Source organism: Stylophora pistillata, chromosome 5 (genome assembly GCF_964205215.1).
Source record: "Stylophora pistillata chromosome 5, jaStyPist1.2, whole genome shotgun sequence".
Taxonomy (NCBI): Eukaryota; Metazoa; Cnidaria; class Anthozoa; order Scleractinia; family Pocilloporidae; genus Stylophora; species Stylophora pistillata.
Window position 1 is genome coordinate 27,802,715 of NC_142523.1, and position 12,553 is coordinate 27,815,267.

At 39.1% G+C, this 12,553-nt stretch overlaps 2 protein-coding genes and 1 pseudogene across 13 annotated transcripts in view; 2 read left to right on the top strand and 1 right to left on the bottom strand.

Moving 5' to 3' along the window:
* The window catches only part of LOC148731213 (uncharacterized), a 38,749-nt gene that overhangs the window by 17,221 nt on the left and 8,975 nt on the right, over window positions 1-12,553 (top strand). For 5 of the 12 annotated variants that reach the window (XR_016001325.1, XR_016001327.1, XR_016001324.1 and 2 more), the window contains one exon: window positions 4,822-6,776. Coding sequence is in view for 3 of the 12 variants with exons in the window: in XM_088760405.1 (XP_088616531.1) it covers window positions 4,822-4,824 (3 nt within the window). In the remaining 9 variants the exon portion in view is untranslated. Of the gene's footprint in view, window positions 1-3,523; window positions 4,093-4,821; window positions 6,777-7,297; window positions 7,574-8,656; window positions 8,956-9,336; window positions 10,550-11,636; window positions 11,963-12,553 lie in introns of those variants that run through there. The other 7 variants (XR_016001326.1, XR_016001329.1, XM_088760402.1 and 4 more) reach the window with 4 other exon arrangements.
* On the bottom strand, window positions 13-2,269 carry LOC148731215 (uncharacterized). The gene has a single exon (XM_088760299.1). The coding sequence runs from the start codon at window positions 2,036-2,038 to the stop codon at window positions 398-400; it is 1,641 nt and encodes a 546-aa protein (XP_088616425.1). The 5' UTR covers window positions 2,039-2,269; the 3' UTR covers window positions 13-397.
* The window catches only part of LOC148731216 (uncharacterized), a 2,819-nt pseudogene continuing 2,240 nt past the window's right edge, over window positions 11,975-12,553 (top strand).

Here is a 12,553-nt window from a genome sequence, read left to right on the forward strand (position 1 = left end):
GAGGACTGTATATTTCCAAGCTATAAAATGCGTTTATTCGTAGATTCACAGTTCTTTACAATTCCGTTCCGTTCTGATACGTTCTAATTCGTTCTTACAACAATGTCTTATATACACAAGGAAATACAAGAATGTTGCGGTTGTAACCGCTAAACTTAGTCTTAACTAGTTACAAGCTTTCTTTGTTTGTTATAATCAAGTACGTGATCTACTTTTAGCCCATATGTGCTACATGCAAATGTCACGCGCAATATGTGACATTACCGCGAGAATTAACGTTGCGTGATACAAGGATTAAAATAAACTATTATTATCGGACACACTCCCCCCCTTGACCTGTCAGGGTCAAGCACAATTTGGTAATCACAGTCAGTCGCACTAATGAAAATATAGCCGATTAGTGATCGAGCATGACTCGTGTTCTCCAACGCGAATCCAGTGCAGCTGCCCGCCGTGGGACTTCCCTCCCCGAAGGGGTTTGTTTGACTGCATTTCCCACCGGGTTTATGTTACCCTCATCAGATTCTCTCGTCACACTACACACCTCTAAAGGATACAATTTCTGCACGGCTCTGTTGACAAAGATGGGTTTTCCCTTAGTGATTAGTTTCAATTTAGCACCTCTTACCTCGCCATCTTTGCCTGCAATCAGCTCTAAAACCTTCCCCATTTTCCAGTTACTCCTCTTCACATTGTCTTCGTGCACTAAGACCACTTCACCTTCACTTACATCGCTTCGACCTTCCTTTTTACCACGGTGATGCTCTCTCAAATCTGTGAGATATTCCTTTCTCCACCGATTCCAAAAATGAACCCTCAACCTTGCGAGGTACCTAAACCTTCTGAGAATGCCTGTCTCACTCTCCTCTTCATCGTTTCTCGCCTCCTCCGGCAAACTTAGCAACCGACGTCCATATATCAGGTGAGATGGTGTGAGCATTTCAGCTCCAACTTCGTCATATTCATACGTCAGGGGACGTGAATTCAAGGTTGCTTCTACTTCGGTCAAGACAGTCAATAATTCGTCTGCATTCAGCTTCGCATTTCCAAGAACCTTTCTGAGGCAACGTTTCGCTGCTCCAACCATTCGTTCGTAGAATCCGCCCCACCAAGGAGCCCGTTCCAAAATAAATTTCCAGTCTATTCGATTGCTCTCTAAGTGTGCCCTCACCTCTTCGTTGTCATACAATCGCTTTATCACCTTCGCGGATGCCTTGAAAGTCTTGGCATTATCTGAAATGATTAAAGATGGAACCCCTCTCCTCGCGACAAATTTTCGTAAGCAACGTACAAACGTAGTCGCCGTAAGGTCAGCAACCAAGTCTAAATGAACCGCTCTCGTTACACAGCAAGTGAACAATGCTAAATAACACTTCGCCATTTCTCCTGTCTGGGACTTGACGAACAACGGACCAGCAAAATCTATACCTACCTTCGAAAACGGTGTGGACTCTCTAACTCTGAAGTCTGGCAGTGCTGCTACAGGTGGGGATTTAAAGGGTTTTCCCTGCGCCTTCTTGCAAGTCACGCACTCCTTCAAAACCTTCTTTACAGCCTGCCTACCCTTCGGCACCCAAAACCGCGACCTCAGCTCTCCAAGTGTTGCCCGTATTCCACTGTGCTGCGTCCTTCGATGACATTCCTCGATCATTAGTTTCGTCAGCTTGTGGTCCCTTGGAATGATAATGGGTTGTTGTGACTCTGGTTCCAAATCCGAATTTTCCAATCTGCCCTTGCATCTCAAGAGTCCACCATGGTCCATCAATTTCAGCTTTGTGGCTAAATCCTCGTAGTTTCTGTTACTCTTAAGTTCATCTTGGGAGGACTTTATCCAAATTCGCTCTGCCTCTGCTATCTCACTCCCACACAGCATACCCTCTCTCTTCTCGGTATCATTTCTAATGCATTGCAAATTAAAAAGAAAACGCTTTACCCATGCGGTTACCCTTAACAACCTCCCGAGTCGGCTAAACGCATTGATTTCAATAACATTCGAGATTCCGAACTTGCTTGTCACGCCAGTCACTGTCACGGTCATCTTCTTTTCTTCATCAATGCTCTGTGGAGTTTCGCAGATCTGTGCCACTGGCCATTCTTCCTTTGGTCCGGACAACCAGGCTGGACCTCTCCACCACAACTTATTTTCCTTCAGCCTGGACGCCAGTTCACCCCTTGAGCCAACGTCAGCAGGATTCTGCTCTCCTGGACAATGCGCCCAGTCTTCCTTTCGCGTTATCCTCAGGATCTCGTTTACTCGCTGGCGCACAAACTGCTTTCACCGTAACGTTGCTGACTTCCAAGACCAGAGTTGCTCCACTAAAAACGCAAACGATACCGAGACTAGAATTGATGTCAGGGAGAGTGTTGGCGAAGCTCATGGAGACTGTACAGAATGCTCTGAAAGAAGAAGTAGAGATCAAGGGTTCGCGAATGTGGCTAGATAGTAATATTTTGTAACTGCGTAAACAAGTAGAAAGCGCATACTTAGTATGCAGGAACTGTTGCACGTAGCTTAACGTGATTCGCCGATTGAGATAGAGCGATGACGATGCAAGAAGATTGACAGCCTAGTAGAATCACCTTAAGTGTCGTCTTTATAAGCTGGAGAACAGCATATACAATCAGGATAGAATTGAATTCAATTGAGTAGTATTGAGTCTTGAGCTAGTCCCAAAAAGAAGAAAGTTGTATTAATAATCCAAGCCAAGAAATAAAGAAATATTAACTGAGTGTTAGAAAGAACTTCTCGCATTAAATACCCAAATCCCCAAGGTCAACCATAGAATTCCCAAGGTCACGATACCTCCGTATTAACCACCAAGAGTAAACCGCTGCATAGTTCAACAGAAACAAGCATATGAAATAGCCACTGTTGAGGCCAAACAAAAAATCAAACTTTTCGTGCCCGCAGCGTCGATCGTCGAGTTGGGTGTCAATGGAGGTATATTTGTTTGATAGTTCGGGGGGTAAGAAGGGCAAAAACATGGTAACTGTGCCGGGACACCCATTTTTGTTTACTACTGGCAAACGTTCCATATGTAATTTTTAACCGACTTTTTTGAAATATAAAAAATCTCTCCATACATTTCTTTATAAAACTTGACGCCTTTTTTTAGAGTTACATTTGTAAGAAACCGCTTACGTTACGCGGGTGCTTGGCCTCAATAGTCAGGGTGAATTCGACCAAATGTAGATCAAAATTGTAGCATAGGTTTTTTTTTCTTTTCTGTTTTTTTTTTTCTTTTCTTTTCCAGGGTTAGGGGGCGTGCGTCATAATTCCTAACTTATTTCAACCAATATGCAGACAGACCACCATTGTTATGAAACAATGAGACCTTTCATGTTGATTGGCAGATGATTTACCATAGCTGTTGCTACCAAGTGTCTTATTATAACATTTAGCCCTTGTCGTTTCTAAAAAGGAAAAAGCTGCGGCTGTCCCTCGGCCTCACTATGACATTTTTTTCCCCCTTTTTTTTTTTTTGACTGTTAAATTGATTTCCTTTTTTTTTTTCTGTTTGAGGGCGTTAAATATATACAGTTCGTTTGGGAAAAGCGAGGGGTTTAACAACAACAAAAAATGCGTGCATTTGGAAATTACAGAGGGATGAGACCAAATAAGGAAAGATGAGACCAAATAAGGAAAGATGAGACCAAATAAGGAAAGATGAGACCAAATAAGGAAAGATAAAGACTCGACATTATACTATTTTTGATGTCATGAATATTCATGAACTTCAGCTGTCTTCACAGAAAGGCTTAAATGTATATGAAAAAAAAAACTAAATCAGCAAAGATGAATGATCAGTTGTTTTGACTGTATTTTCCCATACAGCCTCGCTATCATTGCATTACATAGGGCTTTACTTCAACATCGCTCTCTTAGTAGTATTACAAGGAGATGACACAAAATAGACTTAAGTACTTACGGTTAGCTGATTGGTGCAGATAAAACATGAAAGAAAATGAAAAGTTAATCGCGATATTTTTTCATATTATGATACCACTGAACTCTATGAGCTTTAGCGATGAAATTGAAATTTTGTTTATCGTGCATGGGTAACAAAAGTAAACACGTTAAAGAAAAATGTATTCGTAAGCCCTACCTTGTATGTTTGCCTTTTCGCGGTCAATTAACATAGTCAGTTAACATAGTCAATCAAGGCAATGTCGATGGGTCTATAACTATATCTTTTATAATGGCTCTTTTTCAAATTAATATACCAAGGCTTTAGGAACTCGATATACTCCAGAAAAACTCGTAGTATTCATTTACTGCTAACAGTTGTCCGCTTTCGGAGTATATTGCATCCAGCATTTTATGTTACAAGGTACAATTCATCCTTGCAATTGATTTTGCCGAGCGGTATGATACAATTGACGAGGTCATCTCGTAAAAGAAATCGCTGATATCCTATTCCACTAATCGCAGTGCACACCATTTGAATGAAAGTAACTTTCGCCATCACAAAAATTGCGTTCATACCATTGAGGCTTTTCATTCAAATTAAAAATGAACAGATATGACAGCATTGAACTAGTAACCAGTTCATTATTGTAAAACTACCTTCCCACATGATATGCACCAAGGCTTTATTTCGCCATTTGGAGATGTTCTTCTAAACTGGGTTCTTAGTGCAAATTTTTTTTTCTTTCTCTCTTTCTTTTCGAAAAAAGTATTTGCAAGTCAGTATTGTTTTTTTTTCTAATACTTTCAGGGTGGGAAAAGCACAGCCCACAATAAAATATAATTTATATGGAATTGCAATGACTAATGAACAACAGTACTTACTGCATTGTTCGTCTGATGCATCTTTACAGTGACTGTACCCATCGCAGCGCCTAGACGCATGGATACACTCTTGGTGATATGCACAAGCAAACTGATAGCCTCCACAAGTTACTATGAGATGATGAAAAGAAACACACGAATCGTGACAAATCGTTGACACTTTATGTACATTTTTACATAAAATTAAAAAACAGACAAGGAATATAAGGGCTGTCTATAAAACAGGGAACGGAGAATGGGGAATGAGAAATCTTTAAAATGGGGAATATTTAAAAGCAGGAATCTTTAAAACGGGAAATCTTTAGAAGCGGAGATCTTTAAAACGGGAAATCTATAAAAGCGGGAATCTTTCAAACGGGAATTTTTTAAAAGCGGGAATCTTTAAAACGGGGAATCTTTAAAAATTGGGAATCTTTAAAGGCGGGAATCTTTAAAATTTGGGAATCTTTAAAAGCGCGTATCTTTAAAACGGGGAATCTTTAAAAGCGTGAATCTTTACAAACGTAACAATTTTTGTTCTGGCGGATGGCAGTGGCACTTGATTATTATTTTTTTTTATTAGCCTGATTGGTAAGTCAGCCATCAGTCCTATAAGCAATTATGATTGAATACTCTTATCTACATCGCCTTCTGATATTATCTTCAGGGTTCAAATAACAGCCGGCAGCAGGAACTTTTAACACACTTGCTGGCGATTTTTCACCAAAGAACTAGAATTTTTATAGAAAATATTATGCTTATTTATCGTCCAACTGAATTAAAAGTCGCTGTCTTGTTATGGTGAACATTTCATATCAGACAATAAAGCAGCCTAGAAATGTTTTAAAAGCTTTTTGGAAACGTAAACGAGTATAAAGTTTCGAAATTTGAAACGTGCTACAAGAAGTATTTTTGTTTACAGTATTCCAACTTTCTACGTATTTGTTGAAGCGTGAAACATGCAAGTTTGTGTACACACTTACTGTGTTTATGTTTCTGCATGTACATACAACCTTTAATCGAGATTATTTTCCGCCTAATCCTGTTCAGTGTCGTTTTGTTAGCCTTCCCGCGCGTTCAAATTAAAGTCGGTGCTTGACATTACGGATTTCCCATGACTTATTGAAGGAGCGCGACTATCTAAAACAAAGTTGAATATTTCACGCTTGAACAAACACCGAAAAATTGAGCCGTTTGCTACACTTCGTTTTAGTGGAAAGGGAACTGCCGCAACGAAACATGTTGATCAAAATAAAGATTCTGATGTTGGAATTATTTAAGCAATTTAATCGTGTTGAGTGTTGAAAAACATGTGCTAAGTGCCCTTCCATTGTATTGTAGTTTTACCTGTGTCAACAGTCAGGAATTTTGATGGATTCACATGCGTAAATTTGAAAAGAAGATCATCTTCTCCACAGACCACACATTCATTTGGTCGATTTCATTTCACGCTTCTAAAGATTCCTCATTTGAAAGATTTTCGCTTTTAAAGATTCCCGCTTCTAAACATTCCCCGCTTTTAAAGATTTCCATTCCCCATTCCCTATTCCCAAATTCCCCATTCCTTATTTTGAAGATAGCCCGAATGCAAGGGCTACATCACGACTCCTGCACGCGCCGTCAATATTGGAAACCCCATGAATGGGCGGTTAGCAGCTTACTTTCAGAGATTGATCTTTTGTGACTGAAATTATGCAGTTACATTTCATTGGCGATCTGATCACGTTTGATGACCAATTAATTTTTTTCTGTTTACCGTAATGATTTTATCGAATTCCGCATTTAATTTTGTTACCGTTGATTTTTTTTCCGGAAGGCACTTGCGATGGGTTGAAGTACCCTAAATGGCGACGCGTTTGACCTTTTCCGAGACTTAGCTGCAGACAATTTCTTTATAGCATAGAACTTCTGCATTTCTTTCTTGTAAAAATTTTTTTTCTTTATTCACTGACATTTAGCGTGTTGTTGTAGGACATATTTTCAATAAAGCCATCTTCCCTGGAAAGTTGTTATTTTTGTGTTCAGTCGAATTACCAATCATGAATGCGAGTTTGAGGGAGCTTTTTATGCTTATTTGTATTTGATGCTTTAAACTAGCAGAATATAATCGTCAGATTGTCAGATTGTGTTTTCGTCGAGTGCGAAAGCACTGAAATTCATTAAAACTATTAGAAAAAGGTCACGGAAAAAGGTCAACATTCTGAATTGTAAGAACGCAGTTGCTGCTGACCCTTGACCTTCCCATTTTTTCCTTTTTTTTAAGGTCAGTTTGCTTTCTCATTTCCCTCAGTATGAGTGCATAAACTAATGGCATTTTTTACTGGAGAATGCAAACTTCATTAACCAGTTCAACATCGTTAAAATGTATTTCATATGATTTACGTCAAAACTTTACTTCGCTGTTTTGGAGCTGTTCTTATAAATCAAGTTAGTATTATTTCTCTCTTCCCTTTTGAAAAAAAGAAAAAAAGCTGTTGCAACACGTTTTGAAGAGTGTCTCCGACATCTTCCAAATATCAATTTCAGAGTGGAAAATGCTCAACTCGCAGCAGTTATACAAGATTGAACAAGAACTGAAGTAACCCAATTAACTACACTACTTGCTGTATTGTTCATCTGAACCATCAGAACAGTCACGGTCGCCATCACAACGCCAAATCTCTGGCATACACCATTCTTGATTTGCACTAGCAAAGTGACCGGCTCCCCAAGTTACTAGGAAATGATCAAAAGAATCAATCGAATCGTGACCAATCGTTGACACTTATGTTACATTTCTAAAACTTATTAGTGAACAACACGGTAGGTTTTGTTTCTTTTAACTAGGTTGATAATGTAAATAGGCCATCGTGACGAGTTTCAAAGCTGACATCGTTTTTTCATCAGAGATTACGTTTGATAACTGATTAACTTTAGCCTGCAGAACGGGCGTAACTTTTTTGGTGCTTTTTACTCGAGCGGAGGCAGGGGCGAGGCGAGCACGAGGGGCGATTCACGCGCGAGGGGAGGAACGTAAAAGCAATAACACCTGTAACCACACCATTGTTCAAGCTCTTCCGCCCCCAGACACACCTTCAATCACCAACCAATCAAAGCGTTTAAAAAAAGTGGCGTGAAGCGCTATGTATACAAGCTGCACGCAGGGCCAGTCACACTCGCAGGGTAAATCTCATAAATAACGTGAAGTGCGTGCTATCGTTTACAGTTGTTGTGGTCAATATTGTTCTTATCCCCACTAATATTTTATTTGTGCTTTTCAATATATCATTAATGCATTTCCTCTGCTTATCCCTTTTAATTGACTCTTTTGAAGTTAGACAAAGGGCTCCTCGAATAGCTTTCCTCTATTTAACAAATGGTAAACACCACAGCGTACACTATTGAGTTATGGATGCACGCGGGAGGTTGCTAAGCACGAAAGAACTGTAAGAGTCGCTCGAGGCGATAGCTGAGAGCGACTCTAGCTTCCTGAGTGCTTCGCAAACCTCCCAAGTGCATCCATAACTCAATAGTGTACGGTGTGGTGTTTACCATTTGTTTTATAACATAACATTGATACATTGTAGCTAAAGAGTTCCCTTTTATTTAACAAATCTTACGTGACCAGAAAAAACAAGCGCGCGCGGAAAAATAGTCTTTGCATTTTCTCACGTCAGCAGCGTACACCCATGGGCAAATGAGGGACGCTAAATTGACCAATCAGAGCGCGCGCTTTACTTTGGTTATGTTATAAAGAACAATATTATACGACCAGCACGCTGCTGTTGAAGAACACTAGATGATCATACGATTTTGAGTAATCAGTTGAGTAGCAGAGGAACAGAGGAACTTCTTGAAGAAAGAGCGCTTACAGACGTTTCTTCTTTCCGTTTATTTCTTATTCAGTTCATTGACCACGGGCGACAACAAATTATGAGTAAAGAGGAATTTTTCCATGAGCTTCACATTCAGCAATTTCAGGTATCACCTGCATTGTGACCGCTTGTGTGTTCTCTTTTTTGTGTGGTCAATTTTCATAGTCACAAAAGGTAACATCAAAAGGTGACTTCATTTCTATGATAACTCTTTTCAAAGTAATATACTGACGCTTGAATAACTCCGTATCCTCGAGAAACCTCTTATTGTATCGGTTGTTATATACGTTGCATGGTACAAACCATCGTTTCTGGGCTCCCACTCAAAGCATTTTTTTTAATTATATTTTTTTTTTATTTTTTTTGCCGAACGCATCTCGCAAGTCAATTTATTTATATCTCACTTTACTAAAACAGCTTACTTCATTCGGTATTAAGGAGACTGTAGCTATCGCAAGAGTTGTTTTAAAATTATTGAAGATCTTTACCCAGAGATGGACGGACGTGATAGCATTAAAAGAATGGCCAGTTAAACATCGTTAAATTGTATTGCATATAATTTACGTCAAAGCTTTATTTCGCTGTTTTGGAGCTGTTCTGATAGATCAAGTTAGTATTTTTTATTTCTTTCTTCCCTTTTGAAAAAAGAGAAAATGTTGTTGCAACACCTCTTGAAGGGGGTCTCAGATTTCTTCCAAATATGAATTTCAGAGAGGAAAATGCTCAACTCGCAGCAAATATAAAAGACTGAACAGGAGCTGAAGTTACCTACAAACTACACTAACTACGGCATTGTTCATCTGAGCCATCGGAACAGTCACGGTCGCCATCACAACGCCAACTCGCTGAAATACACTTTTCTTGATTTGTACAAGCAAATTGATCGCCTTCACAAGTTACTTGGAGATGATCACAAGAGTCAGACGAACGCTTAACCAATCGTTGACACTTATGGCACATTTCCATAACAAAAAAAGAAAATGAATAACAAGGGATGCGTCACGACTCGCGCACATGCCCCAAGATTAACAAACCTTGAGACATGAAGGCATTTTGCTGCTTAGTTTTTTAGACATTGATCTATTGTGACTTACATTGTGCAATTGTTTTTTTTTTTATCAGAGATTACGCTCGATAAACGACTAAATTTAGTCTACAGATAAGGCGTGACTTTCTTTGCCCTTTCTACTCTATCAGATGCAAGCACAAGACGAGCGCGAAGTGCGAGTCATGCGCGAGGAGAGGAGCACGAAAATAATAACGCCTGTACTTATACTATTGTTCAAGCTCCTCTGCTCCCCTGCACCCCCCCCCCCCAACAGTCACCAATCAATGACAGCGTTAAAAAAAGTGGCGTGAAGCGCTTTGAACACAAGCCCGCTCGCGAGGCCAGTCACAAACCCTGCGTAAATCTCATAAATGACATGGAGTGCGTGCTATTGTTTAGAGTTGTTGTTTAAGGTCAGTATACATCATTGATGTAGTTTTCCTTATCCTTTTTAAAAATTAGACAAATTTACAAATAACCGGCGACAGTCAAAAAGTCGAATTGGCTCACATTGTAGTATTAGTTAGGACTATAGGTGAAACAAACCAAGACATAGGTAGTTTGTTGAGAAGTTGTTTTGATTTCAAGAAAATTGATGAAAATCAATTCATACATTATTAACGCCATTCGAGTGTTGAATTTGGCCCCTTTTAGAGGCTTTGCTGTACTTGGAAAAACACTGAAAACTTACTTATTCCGTAAACTTTTAGAAAAATGTCTCCGCTGTGTTTTCTAAAAAAAGTAAGGTCACTATTTAAATTTAAAATCAAATGCGGACTTTTCTATCTATTTACTTAAATGCCGTGTGGAAAGTAGGGTAGCTTCAATAATATATTTTTATATGTGCTAAGTGAAATAAACGTTTATCAATTGAAATATGAGAAGTGGAAATGATAAACTTACCATTTGTAGGGTTGTTTTTCTAGGGTTTTAGTGCTGCTATGCATACGAGGGCTTTAAATTTGTAGAAACTTCGCTCCTTGGCGAAGTCGGCGACACAAAAGAAAAGACCGACTTTGTTTATTATTTGCAGTTTGTGAACCTCAGTGGTAATAATAAATGCTTGAATGCTACAAATAACGTCTTCAAATGACTTGCAATAGAGGTTTTGCACAGCAGCCATGTTGGATGGCAGGAACAATAGATTATTTTATCCGTGGAAAAAATTTTTCTTTCTCATGCAAAATATTTTCATTGTTCCTGCCATCCAATATGGCTGCTGTGCAAAACCTCTCTATGATAGAAGCTGTTTTCGTTTTCTCCGAAAGCATTCATTTTGCAGAAATGAATATACATGGTTGTCACTGCGTGACATCTGTGTTACGCAGTTGTTCGATTTTTATTCTTACTTTGCAAGTGGTTTGAAATTTCTTAAATTGAAGGGTTGCAAGGAATTTTTGACATAAAATCCAAAGAGTACGAATGAGAGGTTTCGTGTTCACATAAAAATTCATAACCTTTTTGGACTTGTAACTACTTCATAGGCAATTAGCAAGAAAACGTCACAGTTAATTGATTAATTTCATCTGATGAAACTTAGTGCGCAACAAACAAACAACTGCGTTTGAATGTTTTAAAGAACGGAAATTTGTTGTTCATTGAATCTCTTGTTATGGAAGATTAAGGCATTTGAGATAAGGTGCAATAAAACTTTAGTTTACTTGCATTCGTATTGTTAGCATCACGCGGTTTGAAATATGTAAAAGACGAGAGAAAGAAGTAAACCTTGTTTATTCTAAGTTATGTCAACTGTAGGGGTATCGTCACCTTACCTACAGGTCCAAACACTACTCCAATGTCTTCATTATTCCCCGACAGGTATGGGCTTCGCATCCTCCATAATAGAAAAGTTAATTGTAATACTGTCGAATACGCTATGGCGCCCTTATATTCTGATTACCTCTATTTTCATTCTTGGTAAAGACGATAACTTAGAGTATTCGTGTCGTTACTCTACCTTTAGGTCGGCACACCACACCAGCGTCCTCATTATGCCCACAGTTATGAACTCCCCATCCACTGTGATCGCACTGTGATATTGATGTCTCATTTCCCACACATTGCACGTCATCCAGCCATATTGGACCAGTTCCTCGCCCAAATGTTGCTTTACCAGATGCTGATAAAGCTCCATCGTATCCAAGCTCATGACAAACTACATCAGCGTCCTGTAAGTCCCAAGAGTCGTCACAAATAGTTCCCCATATACCATTGTACATCACTTCAACACGACCAGAAGACCGCGAATTGTTGAGGCTTACCAAACGAACTGCAGTCGTGAATATAAAGGTTAGATAAAGTTCCGACAAACCTTGTTGATTCCGCCTCTTTTAAGGCAGTATTTAGAGATTTAAATTTCGTATTTTGAACTATGAAATTTGCCACATCGCTCTAAAATGCCTCGTTCCTTCCAATTATTGTTGTTCAATCTCAGACAAAAAAGTGAAAAAGGGTAGAGAGGGAGAGTGGGTAAAGGTAAGGGTATGAGGAGAAAAAACTGGGGGCTATTCCATAGTATCATCGTGGAATTTAATCTCACATTGTAGAACTTAGCTGAGCAAACTTGACACAATTATACTGAAGCAGGTCGCTCTGATGGAATAGACACAAAATTGGTTCCGGAGACTTCAAAACGCGTACATTCTCTGGCAACAAGCAATGAATCGAATTGGCTCATATTCTTGTATTAGGTAGGTCTATAGATGAAGCAAACCTAGACATAGGTAGTTTGTTGAGAAATTCTTTTGATTACGAGAAAATTGATAAAACTCGATTCACGCATAATTAGCGTCATTCGAAGGCCGAATTTAGCCCATTTTTGGAGGCCTTGTTTGTACTTGTAAAAGCAGTGAAAAACTTACAAATTCCACAGACATTTAG

Excerpts from the sequence above, each read along its gene's own strand:
- LOC148731215 (XM_088760299.1), bottom strand. The coding sequence starts at position 2,038 with ATGACCGTGACAGTGACTGGCGTGACAAGCAAGTTCGGAATCTCGAAT.